We start from the raw sequence: 20,844 nt of genomic DNA, 5'->3' as shown, positions 1-20,844 counted from the left end.
TTCTTGTAGTCTTAAGGAGAGGTGATTATTATTTTATTCCCTCCTTTTTCCATTCTAAAAATATCATAATAAATATCATGCCAGTTTTCTATGGATGGTGTGGCTGCTCTAAGCCATTTTCTTGTTGCCTTTCTAGCAACAATGCTAAAGACTCTAAGCAAGTACTGTTTTAAAAATGTACTGTCCCTGATTTAACCAACCCAAAAAATGCCAAAAATCATTACTAATTCTACATATTTTCTTTTGCTGAAATACTGATATTGTTGGACAAGTCCAGAACAAGTGGAAATGATCTGCTTCTTGAGAGCCACAGTTTCTCCACCCACCTAAGCATCCAGTGAGGTGGGATTTCTGGACTGGAGTAATGAAATATCTAACAAGACTCTTCAAGCCGAATGTCCTCCATGAATTTAAACATATCTGTGCAAAATTCAGCTTTCTGCAGATATTTTTTTATTTGTTTCCTTTTCCCATTTTTGTTTGATATATGTACTTCTTGATTTAATTTCCTTTTGTCCCTTATACAATCTTTAAATGACTTTGAGACCAGCATCTGCATTGTGTGTGCTAACTGATACTTTAAGCTAATTATTTTCAAATATATTTTTTCTTACCTGCTGACTTAAAACTATTCATGTGATGACATACCCGAAGAAACCTAAAACAAATCACTGCGATCTAACCCCTGTCATCTTCTTGATGTCTTGAAATCACACAATGCCCCCTTATTAGAAAACAAAAAAACACTGTATGATGAGAGACCCTTGTCAGCCCAGTTTTTGTAATTTGAGTCCAATATGTTTGGAAAGTAATCAAGGTCATGGGAGCACCATCCAAGCAAGTTTATGTCTTCATACAAATCCATCCATCCATCCATCCATTATCTATACCGCTGAATCCGTCGATCAGGTCGCGGGTGGGCTGGAGCCTATCCCAGCAGTCAATGGGCGAGAGGCGGGGTACACCCTGGACAGGCCGCCAGTCCATCGCAGGGCCACATAGAGACAAACAACCATGCACGCTCACACTCACTCCTAAGGACAATTTAGAGATGCCAATCAACCTAACATGCATGATTTTTTGGACAGTGGGAGGAAGCCGGAGTACCCGGAGAGAACCCACGCATACACGGGGAGAACATGCAAACTCCACACAGAAAGGCCCCAGCTGGGTGTTGAACCTGGAACCTTCTTGCTGTGAGGCGACGGTGCTAACCACCACACCACCGTGCAGCCCCTTCATACAAATCATTTTTAGCAATTAAATCTAGCTACATTTTCAAAGATGAGTTAATCAATTTCTTTCTCTTTTCCATTATTGTTTTAATCAATCCAATATCACCCAAACTTGCTGGGATAGGAACAGCCCCCGACATGTTTTCCTCAATTACATTCCATCTATAGCCTTGTAATCAGGATTGCACCAAGAAAATAGGACCCTCAGCTGGGCAGAAATGTAATAATCCTTTAGGCATGGAACCTTCAATTCCTCCTTTGGTTTACATCAATTGAAGAGTTTGAAATCCTTTTCTTTGCTTTTGTCCCAGCTAAGTATACTGTGATATTAATTTATCCCATTCTTTGATTGAATGGAATCAGGTTTCATCTATTGATGTCCTTCATCTTTTTATTTAAAAGATTAAAGTTTAAATCGTATAAATCTGCCAATTTTGGGGGGCTAACTACTCCTAGATATCTTATATGATCAAAATCCCAGTTTTGTTGGATGTAGGATTTTAATGTATGGCCAGGCTTGTAGTTAAAACTGGATACCTGTGTCCTGGAAATATTTACTTTGTAACCTGAAACTTTACAAGACGGACAAAAGTTTGTCTGGAGTATGGAGGTATCAGGGTTGGATAAGTCAATCAATATATCATCAGCAAATAAAAAAAATTGGTTCTTGACCATGCATTCTTGTGTAATGGCTTTATTCTGTCAAATAGTGCAAATGATAAAGGGCTGATCGGGCAACCTTGTTTGGTTACCCATCCTAGGTTGAATGAGTTTGATAAGGTGCTATTTACTTTCACACTTGCTGTTGGGCTGTCATATACTGCTTTAATAGTTGTTATAAAGGGCTGATGAAACCCACATTCCTCGAGCATTCTGTATAAGAATTTCCATTTGACTAAGTCAAAAGCTTGTTAAGTGTCACGAGCACTGCTTGGATTTGATTTTTCCCTATGTAGTCAATCACATGCAGTGAGCATCTTATATTTTCATGGGTTTGCCTTCGTTTGACAAAGCCTGTCTGATCCAGGCTGATTCTTTGAGGAAGGATTATTTAAAGTCGTTTTGCTTGAATGTAGTTAAAAACCTTGTAGTCTTGATTCGTGACACTTGAAAGTCGGTAGCTTCCACAATCAAGTCTGTCCTTGCCTTTTTTTGGTATTAAAGAGATAAGGGCTTATTTTCAGGATGCACCGGTCCTGAGCACTTTGTTAAGCATAACTCTCATTTTTGAGATCAGAAGGTCTTTCATCTCTTTGTACCACTCCCTTGGGAATTTTTTATGAATTGCTCAAGTTCATTTGGATACTTGAGGGAAAGAAACAAGTTTGAGTTATCAGCAAATAATACTTTATTATCACAAAATAATTCATATACAGAATAAAGAGAAGTGGCCCTAAGATAGAACCATGGGGGACCCTATTACTGATGGATGTGTATGATGAGTTGCAATTTTCTCTTCTTTTTTTTTTTTAACACCCACATACTGAACCAATCTAGCGCTAGGCCTCTGATACCATGGTGTTGCAATTTGTTAATTAAGATGTCAAACTTAATGGTTATCAAATACTTAGACAGTATAAAAAATATCATTATCAATTTATTTATTCTTTTCTTTTTCAATTAGGCCAAGTGTTGCTATATAATTGTATTTTTCTTTCTGAAGCCATATTGGGATGGGACTGTGATGTTTGTCAAAGTAGCAATTAAGTCTCTCGTAAACTACTCTTTCCAAAACCTTGGAGAGGTTCTGGCTCTCATTCCAAAACCCTGGAGAGAGTAGGTAGAATGGAGATTGGCCAGTAGCTGCTTAATCGTTCTTATCAACGGATTTAAAGACTGGTGTAGGTTGTGCTATTTTTCTCGTGTGTGGCACTATTCCGGAGAGTAGAGACAGATTGATGCAATGAGTAGGAGGTTCAGTAATTACGTTGTAATGCTTTTCAGGATTTAACTGGAAATCTCAACAGCTTCCGCTGAATTCAAACTGTTCATATCTATAATGATGTTCTGAATTTCATCACAATCAGTTGGAAAAAAGAGTTTGGGTAATTACCTGATAATGTTTAAAAGAGGCACCCTGAGGTTGGCTGGTTTTCTTAGATAGGTTTTCTCCAATGGAGACAAAATGATTAAGAGATTTACTGCCAAGGGTGGTGTTGCTGGTGACGTTACTTAAAGTTGGATGATTTTTATATATTCAGGTGGTTTTCCTGTTTCATCTAAGTGGTACTGTGACTAAAAACTGAATGAAAAAATGATCAATTTATCCCAGGGATAAAAAAATAAAAAACTATAATAAGCTGTCATATGTGTATGGTTATTGTGTATGGTTGCCTGCATTAATGAACACTTTGCAGTGGAGCTGAAGAAACCTCTGGCTGAACACTGTTATGTTACTAGTGGGCAGTGTTGTTCATTGTGTTCATTAACTTGTGCTGCATTCTCCTTTTAACAATCAGCTCCAGAACAGTCCCCAGCACAGACCCAGTCTACTTTATCAGTTTGTTCAGTTTCTTTGAGCCTCTGGCTCTGATGCTGCTGCCCCAAACAGATGCAGCAAAACGGATTGTATTCTCCACCACAGACTTGTAGAAGATATGCGGTGTGGACACTGAAGGACCTAAGCTTCCTTAAGAAGTACAGTCTGTTTTGTCCTTTCTTGTAGGCAGTGTTACCTTTCCAGTCTTGTCTGCTGTCCAGGTAAACTCCCAGGTATCTGTAGTCCTCAACCACCTCCACCTCTTCTCCCCAGGATTTGAGACAGTGTTTGGTTTATTCCTGGTCCTCCTAAAATCCACAATCATCTCTTTTGTTTTGTTCATATTCAAGATGAGGTGAATGTTCCCACATCATGCCACAAAGTGATTGACCACTCCCCTGTATTCAACCTCTTGACCATCCCCGACGGACACAGATCACATCCAACAACTGCAGAGTCATCAGAGGATTTCTGTATTTCCTCTACATAAATATTGGCCTCAAGATGTCATTAGGTTGGAGACCTTACTATATTTGTGAGGTTAATGGAGGAGGATCAGACTTGCATGTATTTATTCATACAACTTTGTGTGTCATGGCAAGACACAAGCAGTTGCCACACCTTCGAAGGCCAGTGCTTGATTAAAAAAATCCAAGGTTTCACTGGAACATCAGTAATACATTAAGCTTTTTCTGGTCATGTTTGAAGTGAACGAGGTCAACAAAACTAATGAAAATGTATTCCTGCCATGGGGGAGCAGACGAAGCCGTTTCGACCAATAGATGGCGGTATGGCACAATCCTATTGTTTTCCAACCAACATTAGACTAGGTGAAGAAGAAATATGAGTCTGTATGGTCTGAGCATGCGCGACAGCTTCACACGTGCGTAGACTACATTCTTCCGAGAGTTACAGCAGCCGGAGAAAAACAGAAGAACTCCGTAAGCAGGTCGATTCCGCGCTTTTCTGAAGACAACATGAGGCCAGGTACGGTAACATCACACATGACGGTGTTTTACATGCAGCTAGCTTTTATACGAAGTCAAGTATTTGTGTTTTGAGGCGCGCGTGTGTGGCTGGCCTGCGACGCCATGCTTCTCGGTGAACATCATGGTCAGTTAGACGGACTGGAAACACTCCGCTGCCAACCCTACTAATGTGTTTTAACTGAATACATAAGGAGAAAGTGTAGGAGAGCCGTTAACAAGGAAACGTGGTCGTTAAAATGACTACTGGGAGCATCACGTGCGAATGAAGAACTCAAGAAGCCTCGCGCCGCTCAACACGTGTTAAAGACTCCCTGAGCAGCACAACACGGCCGAAGACTTGGGCCACAGTTGGAGAGAAAATGCTGGAGTCGGCTCTCCCGTCCACACGGCAGACAATGAGTTTGAAGCTCGGAGAGTGAGGGTCATGTAGCCTCCGCTGAAGGCTGGCCGCTTTATGTGCGTCCATGTTGGTCCACAGACACCCAGCTGGAGCAGAAACGTGGCTGTATTATCCTCCAGTTATCCAGCAGAGGTGGAAGTGTTGATTCGACCGCGTGTTAGAAGCTTCTGCCAATCTTTCATTGTTGGTGTTTCTCCCTGTGTCCGTCTGACTGTTTTCTGTGAATAATTAGTAATTCTTTCTAATAATTCGTAAGTCTGGGGAAATTATGCCAATGATTTCTCATTACAGATTCAGTCTCTTACGGACTGAATCTATATAGATGAACCGAAGTGAAAAGAGAAGAACTCTGAAAAATAAGTTGCAATATGTGAAATGTTGAAAACAAGACGTATCCTCCTAATACTGCTTCCATAATGATGGTCTAAGGCAGGGATGTCCACGTCCGGTCCCCGAGGGCCTTTGAGATGTTTCCCTGCTTCAAAATGCCTGATTGAGACCAATGGATCATTAGCAGGGTTGTGTAGAACTTAACAATCTTTTGAATACATCCATTTCATCTGAATCAGGTGTGTTGAAGCAGGGAAGCATTTAAAACCTGCAGGACCTCCCTGATCTAAGCCATGATCAGAATGGGAAAAAAAATCTTAGAATAAGCCAATATTTAGTTTGGAGAATGAAGGTGATTAAGAACCTTGTTCCTGGACGTAGGAAGTGTTATGGAACATCCAATAGTTTGTTTTAATAGTAACTGGCTTGTGTTAAAAACACTCAAACAAAAGGATATGATCAGAGTCCATATGGCTTTCAGCTAATTTTGGCAGTAATAAATGGAGTTCAGATTAGTCTGTGTTCCATTTTAAATTTGTGTTCTGTATCAGCGACATGTTTGAGCAGCGTGCCGTGTAAACCCACACAACACGGAGCCGCCAGTGCATAGAAGTGGAATGGAGCCTTTAACACACACTTGCGAGTCGTGTCATCATTGTAATATCTAACGGTGTTAAAGCATATTGGCTCTTTCCTGACAGTGTATCATCCTGATTAAGGATGATACACTGAAGAAAAGAAGACCAACACATGTGTTCCAGTCACAGAAAGGAGGAGTCGGCTGATGTGCCTTCCCTGTTTCAGGTTTCAGTCCTCGTGGTGACAGGGGAGGAAGAGGTGGACGAGGAGGACGAGGGGGATTTGGTGACCGGGGAGGACGAGGGGGGTTCGGTGACCGGGGAGGACGAGGAGGACGAGGTGGATTCGGTGACCGGGGAGGATTCAGGGGAGGAAGAGGTAAGTGTGTCATTCAAACAATGTGTTATCCTTTTTATTTATTTCTGTTATTTTTTGTGTCTGGTACAACAATGTAGGCTCTCACATGTGGTGCGAGATGAAGCTTCCAAAGGATTAATGTCAGTGCTCAGCATGTTCATTGTTGACGTCAGGAAATCAGAAACAGAAACGTATTCACAAAGACATTGAAAGTGAGGAGTAAATCATGATTGGATTTACGGTTGATGGGTAGAGTTCCAAAGCGGCTCAAACACTTAAGTTTTCTCACCTTCATCTGGCTCAGAGGCTGCGAAAAATGCCTGATGTAGATAAAAGCAAGAAGTTGGAACCAAACTGTTAATTAATGATCAGATCTATTGGAGTCCCCTGAAGAGCTGATCAGATGGTCCAACATTGTCAGATTGCCACTGTAAAGAGTTCCAGGAAAGCCCCAGGAGGGTCTTTCACATCAGTTCCCATGCTATCTGCCATCAAAGTTCCACACTTCTGTCCTCTACATTGTCTCTGGAACGTCGTCAAATCTGCGGGTACATTATTCTTCTAAGTTGAGCACCACACACCACTCGGACACAGATATGGCGGTGAAGTCCTGTCTCTTCACCTACACATTATACATCCAGGCAAATAAGTTTTCTCTGTCGGGTCAGAAAAAGTGTTGACTCTTTCCTGAAAGGCTGCAGTGTGTGTGAGGTGCAGATCCAGAGTGTTCTCAGTGATCAGTCCCCATCAAACCTACACTTCACTCTATGGTGTATAGATTCTCACACAAGCTGCAGCTAATGCCCAGTATGACAATGAAACGGTGAGAAACTGCTCGTATAATATGTTTTAGAAACAAGATTTAAAGTATGATGTATAGTGAGGTCATCAGAGCAAATGAATGATAGAATTCCACGGAAAATCCGCAGACCGTGCCCCCAGTCAGCTCGAGTTAACGCTGAGGTTCAGCTGAAGCTCTGTCTGTTAACTGTTTTTTGTTTTCATGGTGTCTTCCATGTCAACAGCCTAATATGAAGTGTAGCACATTGGTGTGATCATTATTTAAATGACTTGTTGAGGTCTGAATAATGGAACGAGGCTTCAATGAGGCTGGATGTATTTTAGATTCAATAAGTCGGTGTGCCACATGAATTTCAAATGAAATGGCTTCTTAACACACATTATGTTGGCATTTATTACGAAATTAAACTAAGTTATACTTGTATGTTCTGCTTCTTATTCTGACAGATGTCAAAACAGGAAATATGGTGAATTTTTGACTAATCAGTCCGAGTTACCTGTTAATTACTGATTTACAGATGGCTCTGTTAGTAACTGCATTAAAATGGCTGTCATTCTTTTTTCAGGGGGATTCAGGTCCCCAGATGGTGGAGGATTTCGGGGACGAGGAGGTGGCAGAGGCGCCCCAAGAGGGGGAAGGGGTGGCAGAGGAGGCTTTGGAGCAGGGAGGAAGATCTTGGTTGAGCCACACAGACATGAAGGTTTTTATACTTTATTATCTTAGCGCTGTCATGTATGTGTATATGTAATGACTGAGGTTTAAAGATGTGTAAATGAAAAACTAAAAGGAAGCATGGATTCAAGATTTCTACACTACATGGAAAAGGATAGATTTAGATTTAGATTTGGGAGAAAGGCGAGTTTAAAAACTGTTGGTCCGGTTCTGTTTTCCAGCTGATTAAGATTGGAATCAATTGATCAAAGAAGTAGAGTGTGTTTGTTCACTTGTTGAATTACTTTGGGTAATGTTTTTCAGGAGTGTTCATCTGCAGAGGGAAGGAGGATGCCCTGGTGACCAAGAACATGGTGGTGGGGGAGTCTGTATATGGAGAGAAGAGGATGAATGTGGAGGTAAGGCAAGAGTTCAGTGGGTGGACATTGAACATCATAACTGCCAACCTTTGCGGCTTTGCATCTTCCAGATGTGAGAACACTGGTCCATCAGCTTTGAATGGTTCCTGGCCTTGTGAAATCAAATATGGTTTCAATTCAGCGTCATTTACTCAATGCGCAAGAATGCACTGCCCTGAAGGTGGCAGCACGTTACAGTAGCTCCAACAGTATTTGATGTATTCTGGTATGTTTATGATATTTCTTTTTCTCAACTAACAACTAAAAAACTTTTTTTTTTTTCTTTGGAGAGATATTTTTCTGCACTGGTTTGGAAGCTGTACTGCTTGAGTAGATTCTCTTCAACATTATGAGTTGCCATGCCAAAACCAGAGTTGTTTATAAATGGTGGCAGCTAATTTAATTTCCAAATGTCAGGTGAAGAAGCCGTTGGAAAGACTGAAGCAGAACAAGGCTGCAGGTTCAGAGGGTGTCAGCCCTAGGGTCCTGAAGCCCTGTGCAGAACAGCTAGGTGGGATTCTACAGCACCCATTCAGCTTTAGCTTGAGTCAGGGGAAAGTTCCAGTGCTGTGGAAGACATCCTGACTTGTTCCAGTACCTAAACAAGCTCATCAATCTGCTCTGTTACAACAGACCAGTTGCCCTAACATTCCATATCATTAAAGTCTAAGAGAGACTGTTATTGGTCCACCAAATAAGTAAGCGAACACCTTTCGGGACCCATTACATTTTGCTGTCGTCCTGGGGTAGATGCTATTATCTACCAGCTTCAGTGAGCCCACTTTCACCTGGACTAAGCAGGCAGCACTGTGAGGATCATTTTTTATTTCTGTAATGCTTTAGATACAATTCAGCCTGCACTTTTTTTTTCTTTTTTTGTAAGAAGCTGCAGAAAACAGATGGACTTCTCCACAACCACCTGGATTAACTACCTGACAAACCACATTTTGTGTGTCTGAAAAAGATGGTCAGGAGCGCCACAGTGGACTGTACACGTAAAGCTTAAAGTCCTTCACTGTTGGCAACAAGATGGTTAATATCTTCTAGAACTCTGTTGTAGAGCGTACAGTCTGCTAACAATCTGGAGCAGCAATATCAGAGGTAGAGACTCAAAGAAACTGAATAAACTGATAAAGAAGACTGGCTCTGTGCTGGGAACTGCTCTGGAGCTGATCAGGGAGGGAGAAAAAGAAAAAAACTATTCAAAATTAGTGTATTTTTTACATTGACTACTGATTAATAACAGTTTGGATTATTTATGCTGCACAAAGTGAATATCCTATTGGGATCAATAAAGTAATATTTAAATCCATTTCTGTGTTAGGAAGGAGAGACCAAGATTGAGTACAGAGCCTGGAACCCTTTCCGATCTAAGCTGGCCGCTGCCATCCTGGGAGGAGTTGATCAGATCCACATCAAGCCTGGCGCTAAGGTCATGTACCTGGGGGCTGCCTCTGGCACCACAGTGTCCCACGTTTCTGACATCGTTGGACCGGTGAGTACTGCATGCATTCTTTGCTTCAATTCTGCCCCCGATCATGAGATTTTATTCAAATATCTCCAAATAACATTCATTTTCGAGTTGGGGCCCTTTACGCACAGAAAGCCATTGATTTACCCCCATAGCAAGCATTCAGTGACAGTCGGAAGGATCAACTGTTTAACAGTCTCAGACAGAAAGGGACCAGTAACGGTATTCAGAGAGCAGTTTGTGCTAAAATACTTGGGGTGTTCTGAAGAATAGTTGGAAAATGTTTCTGAAGTGTGCATGTTCAGATGTGTCATGGAATGGAAATCTGAGTTGGCATTATCCTCCACGGGAACATGGTGATAAAATAGCTTCTGCAAATGTTTGTTTGAAAACACACAGGTGAACCCAGACTGTGCCCAGCTTGACTTATTGTTAAAAAAAATGTTTTATTTGTATAGCACATTTCATGTACAAAACAATTCAAAGTACTTAAAATAAAATAAAAGCATTGCAGCAGGGAGTGTAATAAGCATTAAAAATACATAAAAGAATATAAAGAGAAACAAATAAAATTGAAATGAATTTAAAAACAAGCAACAGTCCAGATAAATTAAAAGATATCGTACAGATTTCATGCATAGACACATGAGAACAGAAATGGTTTTTAGCCTGGATTTAAAAATGTCTCCATTTGGTTATTGTTAGTGGGTACATTCTTAAATTTAGCTTTTTAAACTGTGACATGCAAGTTGACACAGGGCATGACCCACTCTGGTGTGCCCGTGACTTTCCCTGTCTAAATGAATCCATCATCATGCCTAAACCCGACCAAGCCGTCAGAGAAAGGACTCGATGCACATCAGAAGTGGGCACCGCTGGCAGGAAAATAAAAGTGCATGTGCCTGTGCATTCCCAGGTGTTGTTTTACTGAGGGTGCTGTGTTTTCTACTTTTGCGGTAATGGTTGTACTGTGTCTTGTGCTATAGGAGGGGTTGGTCTATGCCGTGGAGTTTTCCCATCGATCAGGTCGTGACCTTCTCAACGTGGCAAAGAAACGTACCAACATCATCCCAATCATCGAAGACGCTCGGCATCCACACAAATACAGAATGCTCGTTGGTAAGTAGTAAGTCTGAGCCACAGCATGTCTAAGGCGCGGCTGATGCACCTTCGCTGCATGGAGCGGTCCTGTTGGAAGTCAGAGCTGAGCTTGGTGTGTCTGACAGACAGCTTGGTGGCTAATTTTCACAGCTATACTTGCTGTCCAGCTTCTATTGCTCACAGCCATCCTGTAAAATACCCTCCCATCTGGGGCAGGCATAACATCATTTCTGCTTGATAAGTAAAGCAGTGGACATATTGTAAATGTGGCCTTAAAACGATCCAAAGAAACACTTTTATGTAGTTGGTGAGATTCCACGTCTCCTTCAGTTCATCTGTGAAACACCAACTCAGCTGGCCTTTTGTCAGACTTTACATCTGTTTGTGCCTCTCCTCCCTCTGGGCTCACTTAGCTGCGCTGTACTGATGCAGCCAAATGATCAGTGAATCCCTTCTCACTCACCTGACAGAGCGAGTCTGACATAGATGCAGCCACATTAACATGCAAACCTAAAAGCAGGTCATTATCCAGGCTGCAGCTGATAAAATGCGGATTTCACAACTGTCAGAAAAAATCCCAAAAACATCCTTACATTCTGCTATGTTTACATGTAAAATGGTCACCAGAGGAAGTTGGAAGTGTCTGACAGTGTTCTGACCATCTGTGTTGGCTGCTCTTTTCAGTCACTGACCTCTTCCTGAAAGAGTCGCGGTCAGCAGACGAACATTTAGACCTTCACACACTGAAACGCTCTGTGGGGATAGGACTGAAAAACTGGGCTACACTGAGAGGACAGCCTGAACTATCCATGTGATATTTTGAGCTGTCACTTTAAATAAACTGCTGAAGAGAGGCACAACATGTTCAAAGTGTATATACAGTGCGCGGGGGCATTTATCATTGGTCATATCTGAAATATGATGAAATATCGACATAATATACACAATGACTTTCCATCAATATCTGATTATCTGTTATTCTTACTGAAAATTTGCAGTTTGAACTGGAAATGAGCACAATGTAGTTATGAGAGTCCTACACAAACGTCAACATGCATTGAGTACTGAGACGGTGGTGTTGTGTCCCCCTCCAGGCATGGTGGATGTGATTTTTGCTGATGTTGCCCAGCCTGACCAGACGAGGATTGTCGCTTTAAATGCTCACAACTTCCTGAAGAACGGTGGACACTTTGTGATATCAATAAAGGTACACCAAGAAGTAGCTCTCCATACTGACAGTGGATTGTTGTGACTAAAACAAAGTTCACTGGCACACAAACAATTTAATTACACATCAAAATGCACATTACCTTATTGATGAACCAGTAATGTGACGGTCACAATCAGAAATGATCCCAAAGTCTAGTTTCAGCAACGATTGGCAAAAACATTTCGACTGGGACAGTTTCCAGACGTTTGAAATGTGTTAATGTCTCCGAAAAGATCATCTACAAGGAAAAGATTGCACTTGTGAAGGAACACAAACCTGCTGCTCAATTGGCAGTTCTGTGCATTTTGATGTATGAGCTATGTTGCTGTGTCACACAATGTGAATTATGATGCCATATGGTCCTGTGCTCATTGGTAATTGTATTCAAACACATTTGCAGTTTGTTCATGGGTTTTTCAACTGGTCGGACTCTTTTTAAGTTTGAATTGACTTTTCTTTTTTTTTTATCTCTCTTTAAGGCTAACTGTATAGACTCCACAGCGGCTCCAGAGGCAGTGTTTGCTTCAGAGGTGAAGAAGATGAGCGCTGAGAACATGAAGCCACAAGAACAGCTCACACTGGAACCCTATGAGAGAGACCACGCTGTGGTGGTCGGCATCTACAGGTAAAGCAACATTCCTGTTCTCCCACACCTGATTTTAAGAATCAGACTCGATGCACATCAAGGTGAATTTAGTCTGACCTGCAAAGATTAAAATGATGCGACTCACCAGCTGTTTCTGGTTTGAACTGACCAACAACAAACTTAGTGACTGACCAGGATCTTCCCAGATATGACGTTATATCCCGGAGATAAAAGTAATTCCTAAAAAGAAGCTCTCTACATTTTCCTCTTATGTGTGTGTGAACAACTTCTTCTACTGAATTACAACCACTAACTACGCAGCCTATACTGCCACCCCTGTGGTGACACTACACAGCCCAGTTTATTCACTTCCAACCATAAGTGAAATGGTAAATGGATTGTACTTGCACAGTGCTTTGTTAGTGTAGTTAATCACTCAAAGCACTTTTACACTAGAAGCCAAATGCATCTGTTCAAACACTCACACAGCAAGCCCATACAGGCTTACAGGCTTTTTCTCTATCGCACACACTGAAAGCATGGGTGGCAGCGTGGGCTTCAGTGTCCCTTTCAAGGGCACTTCGACATGTGCTCTGGAGAAGCCTGGAATCAAACCAACAACCTACCAATTGGCAAATGACCGCTCTTCCTCATGAGCTGCAGCTTTTTAAAACATTACTTCAGACTAACGATACGAGTGAATGAAAATGTGACGACAGTCGGCACTGACCAAGTTTCATAACCACTCTCAGCCCTCAGAGTTCAGTTTGAGACTTTTTAGTCAAGCATATCTATTTTTGTGTGTAACACGACAATAACGGTCAGTCGACTGATTAGGCCCATATTAACTTCATTCAAACATTTGTGAAGTAAAAACAGGACATTGTCATTCTCTTGATCACAGCAGACCCAAGGAAACATTTCAACCCTGTAGACATTTCTGTCGTGACACTATTTAGTCATACCAGGCTGCTCTTTTCTTTTTCCTTTTGTTTTATTGGCCTTTTTTTTTTTTTTTTTTTTTTTTTTTGTAGGAAGTTGATAAAAACTTTAGTGTCTGGAGAAACATTTTAAGCTCAAATCCACACAGTTCCTTGTTTATTTCGTTGCTCTTTGTCTGTGATAACTAAACAGACTGCACAAAACATCAAAGGCGGCCTACAACAGTTGTCAGCATGGGAAATGATTAAAAAAAAAAAATAATAGACACTTGTCTGATCAGATTCCCGTATGAGACGCTTATTGTTTTCTCTCTAAAACAAGATTGTGTAGCCTTTCCATTCCTTTAAGTGTCCATCATGATAACTGCAGTATCTGAGGGTGAACCGCTGCAACAGCCTGGTCGATTCAGACTATAAAATCAGGTCGTAAGTACAGTGAAGAACAAAGATAATGTGGGACATTGTAGGGAATTTGGACTATGTGAAGACATGGAGCCAAATCAGATTGGTCTTTCCTCACTATAGCCACCCAAATCCTGATTGGTGTGCCGAGATAAGTAGGAGTAGGAAGGGGACAAAGTAACATCCATGTGAACACCAAGATGAGCAGTGTCAGTGCTTTAATGTTGGAGGTGATCAGTTTACGTATTCCACTGTAAAAGCAATGTAATAAATAATGACGGTTCCCCTTTCTCTCTCCACCAGACCTCCACCTAAACAGAAGAAGTAATGTGTGGAAGAAAAACAACCCAGCTTTGACCCCCCCACCCTCCTGCTGACTGCGTCTCTTCAGTGTGAAGTCGGGTCCAACCTGCAGTGCAAAATTTTGTTTGAGTTCCTTCCTTTAAGTTCTTTGATAGTTAAATAAGCAACCATTAACTGCTGAAGGGTCTGTCTATTACTCGATAAGGTTGGGGGCACATTGGATAACCATGTCCTTATCTTTTATGGAAAATTAGTTAGTTGACATGTTAGTAGTTTCATATGTGAAAGATGACTTCTCTATGAACCACTCATGTTCTGCAAATATTATTCATGCACACCAGTGTTCCGTCTTTGGTGTGACCTCAGCCTTATGAGTTCTAATGAAATGTTTGGCTTCACCAGCTGCTGCCCTGTAAACATGTTAGCCTTCCATGCTGTTTTGAAAGAAGTTGGAATATATCTTTTAAAAAAAAAACTGTGCTGAAAGATTGTTTTATAGTTCTGATCATTTGGATAATTACCATGTGGCTTAAATTTGGGTCTACTGAGACTGTTATATGGTCAGTGCTTTTATTTCAGTTTTGTTACATTGTAATCTCAGTTATTTTCTTCATGTTTAATTGAACTGTGTGAGGGTAAGCTGTGAGTGCGAGTAGGGGGTCACATCGTTAGGGAAATGATAAATATTTAAGCTTACAGGCTACCATGCAAGTATCGTAATCTGTCAGAGCCGGCTTGCAGGAGTGTTTGTGCCTGTGGCAGCTCGTGTGAAGAGGAGCCTCGGGCTGCCTGTGTCCCCTCAGTGTTCCTCAGGGAGAAACGCTGTAATGCTGACCCAATCATGGGTGAGGTGGTAAACTGACCCTCTGTTTACAGACAAATATAGATGGTTTTTTTTCACTCTGACATGTAATTTGATTCTGGTATTACCTTTGTCAGCCCAGTTTATGATTGAAGACCTAATGATGGAAACAGCTCCTGGTTTTTTGTATCAAATATTTTAAATAAAAACGAGTGTATTCGTGTATTTTGATAAATTTTTTTTATATATAACAATCTAGCCAATTTCATAACATGGAAACCCCTTTGAGTTCTGCATACAGAATGTCTCTTTGGAAACTGAGCCCTCCGGTACTGAACGTCGACTTTGGTCCAGTTGTCACCCATACGAAGCCTCTTCAGTCTAACACGACTACAAGCTCACCTGTTCGGGTATCGGTAAATCTACATTTTAGATGTATTTCATGACAGTAGCTGTCCATATTCAGTGAAATAGATTGATGCAAAGATGTGCGTAAAAAACAAACAAAACGGTTTCAGACCTCGTAAGCTGGCACCAAACTGCTCGTTTTCTCTTACAAGTCTATTTCCCTGAATGGTCGATAACTAAACTACACAATCGGGTTTGGTTTCAGAGACTAACTCTGGGAAGTTGATGTGAACATAAGCAGTGGATTTGTTTTGGCAGCCATTTTGTGGGAAATTTCTCTGGAGCGCGCTGGATCACACTTGCCTGCTGTCGGGAGTGCGCTCTCAATGCAGCCCCTCTCGTTTGACCGATATTAACATCACAGAGGGGCTGACTAGAATAGCGCTAGCTGTAGCTGTGCCTGCTTAACTACAGAGTCTTATTTTCATTTCGTTTGCAGGTTTGGTCCATCGGCTGGCCATTGCCCCGAAGCAGCCTGCAGTGTGCGGACTGTCTTCCAATTCCAATGGCAGTGTTTTATTAGACGGCTAGCATGCTAGCTACTAACTAGCTAGCTAGCTAATGTTAGCTTTTTACCTTTAAATTAATTAGAGAGCTGACGGGAACAGTGATAATTTTACCCTATGCTTTAGTTATATGGTGATCTCCTGTACACCAGATAGTAACCCTCGTTCTATTTAACGAGGTCTGCTGAACAGAGGAGTGAGTTGTCGGTGGTTGAAGCCGCGGTCTGCCCACCTCTAGGCTGGGCTAGCTGTGCGGCGCCGGCAATCTGTCCTTATCGATAACCCGCTCTCTGGAGCTCCTGAGAAAATATATTGCAGTTTTACTGGACGCTTAAATCACCAGGATTCTATCTACAAATAACTTTGCTTAACCAATTTTTGGATTTCTACTGTGGAAAACGAGCGACTGATCCGGAGGAGGGGGCTCGGTTCGTGTGGACGAAGGGAGACGGGGGTTCCGAACATGGCTGCTCCGCGGAACTTGGTTCGACACACCGCCTGAGGTAAGAAACTGCAGGAAGCGTTTGTCTTAGATCTGAAATAGGGGGTGAAAGGATTGTTGAGAGATGTGTTAGCGGCTTGGTAACAGAACTCTAGAAATAACTGTCATCCACTGCCGGAGTCCTTTGCCCCTACCAGCCGGCCTCGTGTCACCACTCCTCTGTCGCCGCTGGTGGTCAGATAGCTAATGGGGCGAGCCTCGGCAGAACCAGCGGGTAACCTCGGTGATGGACTGACTATGCAAAGCAGTACGACCGTTGTGAAAATGAGACGAATGTGTTCACGATGAGCTTGCTGCCCCGTTTTGGTTTGCAGCATCGTCTGAATCTTGCGTTAAGCAAACCCCTGTCCCTCCACCTCCCATATCCGAAGGGTAGACCCAGGGTTAGACTGCCCGCCAGATGTTTGTCATAAATGGACTGACGGTTGGTTTGGTCAGTTTGTTTGGATCTAAAAGCAGCTTCTGTCGGCGGTGGTATTGTCACCTGTCTTAAACTGAGGCACGACCAGCAATCGGATTGGGGACAGGATGCCGGCGAAGCTGAAGGGAGGGAGATGAATGAGTGTGGTGCTGTTGGGCTGAGACGTGCTGTTCTGCCGTAGTGTCGCTAATGTAGATCAGTGTTCTGTGCGGATGGAGACCGCCTCAGAGGTTAAAGCAGCCAGCAGCACCTGGACTGTCCTCGGTGGACCAACACTGTTTTTTTTCTTCTGCTACGATAGCTAACACTAGCCGTTAGCTTAGCTACCGCATCAGCCCCAGCCCCTACCCTGCCCCGGAGTACAGGGACACAGGACTCTCACTTGTCTGCTGATGGCTACTCCCAGTTTAAGGTGCAGGACGACGAGGAGACGGTGCGGAGGCACATCTGCAACAATCCTGACTACACGCCTCTCTCTCTCTCTGTTGATTGACTCTCGTTGCTCAACAGAATATGTGGTCTGAAATTAGTGATGTTTTAAATACGAAGGTTGTGCCTCTTTCACGCGCACACACACGCACACACACAATCCCCTCCCTCCGTGTTCAAGCCACTGGTTTGTATTGGGGAGCTTTAAAATAGGCGATGGCCGGTGTAACAAATTGTTTTCATTCCTTCTTAAACCATGTCAGGGTTTCTCTGCAAGATCATGGAGGATGCATTTCCTTAGCACGTGAAATTCCACATGAAATGGACCTGTAATCCCAGCTCTTTCACTCAGCTAAACAAGTCTTCAGAATCATTTGCCTTCATTCTGTAGGATGCCTGGTAAAACCATCTCTCATGAAGAAAAGCCATGGTCCCCATATGAGGACGTGTTTTTAAAAATTCTTCTTCTTAGTATTATTATTATTATTTAGATATTTCTAAATACTTTTTGTTCAAAGACAACATAGATCTTATACTTACCAGGTCCTACTCTGGTGCTCACCATGTCACAGGAGATGCTTACTGCCCGATGACACACAGGGTTCCTGTGCGTTGGCTGTATTTTGATTTTGATGTCATCTGAAATTTTATAAAAGGGTCCAGATATATGGTTCTCAGTGGCAGGGAAGCATGTAAAGCTGTAAGCTGAGTGGAGGATCATGGGTATCCAACCAAAGCACACAGACTTGCTTGGTGTCCTCCATGAAGCTGGAAGCGCGTTGTCCTTATTGATGATGCGACATGTGAGTTGGATGTTGACTGGCTGACAGTTGGTTTGAAACAGAAGAGGGACGACCACAGCACATCTACTTTAAGAACAAGAACCAAGAAGTATGGATGAAGGCACTGACACCGACTGCACAGGACAATCTGGATTTTTATTTATTTTTCATTCCGGCACAAAGTAGATGTTTGTTAAAGGTGGGGTAGGGGATCTTTTTCTGGAACATTTTTTTACATATTGCTTGAAATACTCTTCACACCCCCATTGCAACCAATTAATTAAAAGTTTTGACACAAATATGAAAAGTTTTAGTGGCCTCTAGAATGTACAATCTAGGAAAAACACTATACAATCATTGTGAACGGACCGTTAACAATGATTGGATTCTGATGCCGTCTATCAAACTGCAATCTGCTCCTCCCTCCCCCTCCTTCCCCCTGTGCGCGTACCCTGCTCCGTGAACGAATTACGCGTCCAGAAGCTTGGCAGGAGGCTAAACTAGAGCCAGCTTGGCTTGCACCTAGCATTATTAAACGTATAGTTATCATATACTAAATACTAAATACGGCAACGATCGATGCTTGCTGTCAGAACAGCGCTCGTGCACCTTTGAGCTCGTGCGCGTTCATGTACTCTAGAGGCGTGCCTTCGGGGGGAAAGTGAAGAAAAGGGTTGGGACTTTTTACCTGTGTATTTTCAAAATGCAGCTTCGCTGGACTCAAAATCCAGGATCTCCTACCCTACCTTTTAATAGAAAGTCATTCAGTAAGTGGGAACAGCAGCCTTACTTGATGACTTCACGTCTTCACATTGATATTTACAATAAAATAAGAATGAATCACCTTAAAAAGCACATTAATCCAAACATTAGAATCAAATAGGTAAGATGCATCTGTGAAACATTTAAAGTGGCAGGTTCTGAAAACACTGGGCTGATGAGACTATTTTGAATAAGAATAGCATTAACAGTAAGAAGATGGTTTGTCACTGTATTGAATTGAAAAATGACATTATTAATCATTCCTGTAACATGAAACATGTCACTGTAGACTTCAATTTTAGGGTCAAGCTCCCTTTTTATGTTCCTCTTGATGAATGAATTATTTTCTAATAATTAAGAATGTGCTTAAGGGTTTCATGCTGATAATATATTATTAAACTAATATTGCCTCATGAGCCGTTCGTTAGATGAGAAGAATTCAGAGACACTGCACATATCTACCTGCCTCCAGCCCAACATTGATCTCTAATATCTGATTCATGTCACACGCAACAGAAAAAGAATACTAAAACACAAGCTTAATCTCTTTCAAGATGATCAGTTTCATTCATTATTACAGTTAAAATTGATTCATTCACGTATATTTACAATGCATATACAGATCATGAACAGGTTCAACCCAAAAGGACCAACATTATCAACAAGCATTCATGTGTCCAGAAAGAATCTAAAAAAAAAGGCGAAGGGAGGCAGACCAGCTGAGGGGCAAAGGGCCTGACCTGGGCAAAGAAGCTGAAGACCACAGGGCTGTCTGCAGGCCCCAGGAACCATGGAGAGGGTTTCCTGTCACATGTTCCCTTCTCTCCTACATGCAAACTGTAACGTTACCTAAAATATTCCTGTAAGAGGAGGAGACGGTTCAGCTCCTTTTCCTTTAACCGTGCAGCAAGGTGATGTGGAAAGGCAGCTGGCTGCTGATTGGTCAGAAAATCCTCACCTGTGTGCAACAACGACGTCTCTGCAGCATCACACCTCTTTGTTCTCTGAACAGCTCTGAAAATATCAAGCGATAACACGTGTTTGAATTCGGACTCCTGGAGAAATCCTATTGAGTATGAATTCAAAAGATGACTTCTTTTTGCTTTCTCAGCTCACTGGAGATGAGCTTTAGTTGTTTGAAACTCTCCAATAAGTTCTTCAGTACTGAAAGCCTGTTGCAGACCAGCTTAGGGCAGTAATCACCTAACCTGGTTCTCACGCAGATGGATGTTTCTCATCCATCTGGAATTTTGTCGGTTGCCTAGCTGTTCTCTACTGTGAGTAGGCGGGGATTGTATTCAAAAAACCTCTCGAACCTGATTGGAGAATTCAATGTGTGTGTCACGTACTACTTCGACCAATCATATCGAAAGCGGACGTGACGCGTTGGAGCGCGACCAGTCTTTCGGTCTGTGGTGGAAAATAAACAAAACACAACAGCAGCGAGCAAAGCAGGAGCTAGCAGCAGCTAATCGTCCGGCAATGGCTGTGTTTGACTGTGTTCGTTGTCGCGCCGGATGCTACGTCATACCTGTTAACACCCCGCCCCACGATTATGATTGGCCCGGTTATGGGGTAACCGAAGACTTCGGGCTCAACAAAGCGCGCCCAGACCCTCGTGCGAGCTCACAAAGTGTAACGAAGATGCACGAAGCACGAAGGGTCTGCGTGAGAGCCAGGCTAGTAATCACCCAACACAAAGTAATGAATCTTAACTGCCTCACCATTCCATCACCATTCCGCTGAGTCGATGCATCTCAAATGACCATATAAACACACACAGATACTCTTCCATTAATGGGTAGACGCACTCAGATCAGTCTGAAGTCCCCTTTTATCCAGTATTATTTAGTATTCAGTAAAGTTTGAAAATCTACATTTTTTTTTTTTTTTTCCCAATACCAGTGTCTCTGTGAGAGACTGGCCTTGCTCACAGAGTCACTCGGCAGGGCCTCAGTTAGGCAGGACCTCAGTTAG

At 42.3% G+C, this 20,844-nt stretch overlaps 2 protein-coding genes across 2 annotated transcripts in view; both read left to right on the top strand.

The window, feature by feature from the left end:
- Nucleotides 1-4,574: 4,574 nt before the first annotated feature.
- fbl (fibrillarin) lies at nucleotides 4,575-15,280 on the top strand. Its single transcript, XM_075464739.1, has 9 exons — nucleotides 4,575-4,701; nucleotides 6,238-6,390; nucleotides 7,737-7,871; nucleotides 8,147-8,241; nucleotides 9,566-9,736; nucleotides 10,699-10,831; nucleotides 11,908-12,020; nucleotides 12,503-12,648; nucleotides 14,256-15,280. Exons 1-9 carry the CDS (start codon nucleotides 4,692-4,694, stop codon nucleotides 14,278-14,280), a joined length of 981 nt encoding a protein of 326 aa, XP_075320854.1. The 5' UTR covers nucleotides 4,575-4,691; the 3' UTR covers nucleotides 14,281-15,280.
- Nucleotides 15,281-15,756: 476 nt separating this feature from the next.
- The window catches only part of dyrk1b (dual-specificity tyrosine-(Y)-phosphorylation regulated kinase 1B), a 63,997-nt gene continuing 58,909 nt past the window's right edge, over nucleotides 15,757-20,844 (top strand). Inside the window, exon 1 of the mRNA XM_075464737.1 lies at nucleotides 15,757-16,474. The gene's annotated coding sequence lies outside the window, so the exon portion shown is untranslated. The remainder of the gene's footprint in view (nucleotides 16,475-20,844) is intronic.

The sequence above is a fragment of the Odontesthes bonariensis genome, chromosome 5 (assembly GCF_027942865.1).
Source record: "Odontesthes bonariensis isolate fOdoBon6 chromosome 5, fOdoBon6.hap1, whole genome shotgun sequence".
NCBI lineage: Eukaryota > Metazoa > Chordata > Actinopteri > Atheriniformes > Atherinopsidae > Odontesthes > Odontesthes bonariensis.
This window is presented reverse-complemented; position numbering and strand designations above follow the sequence as displayed.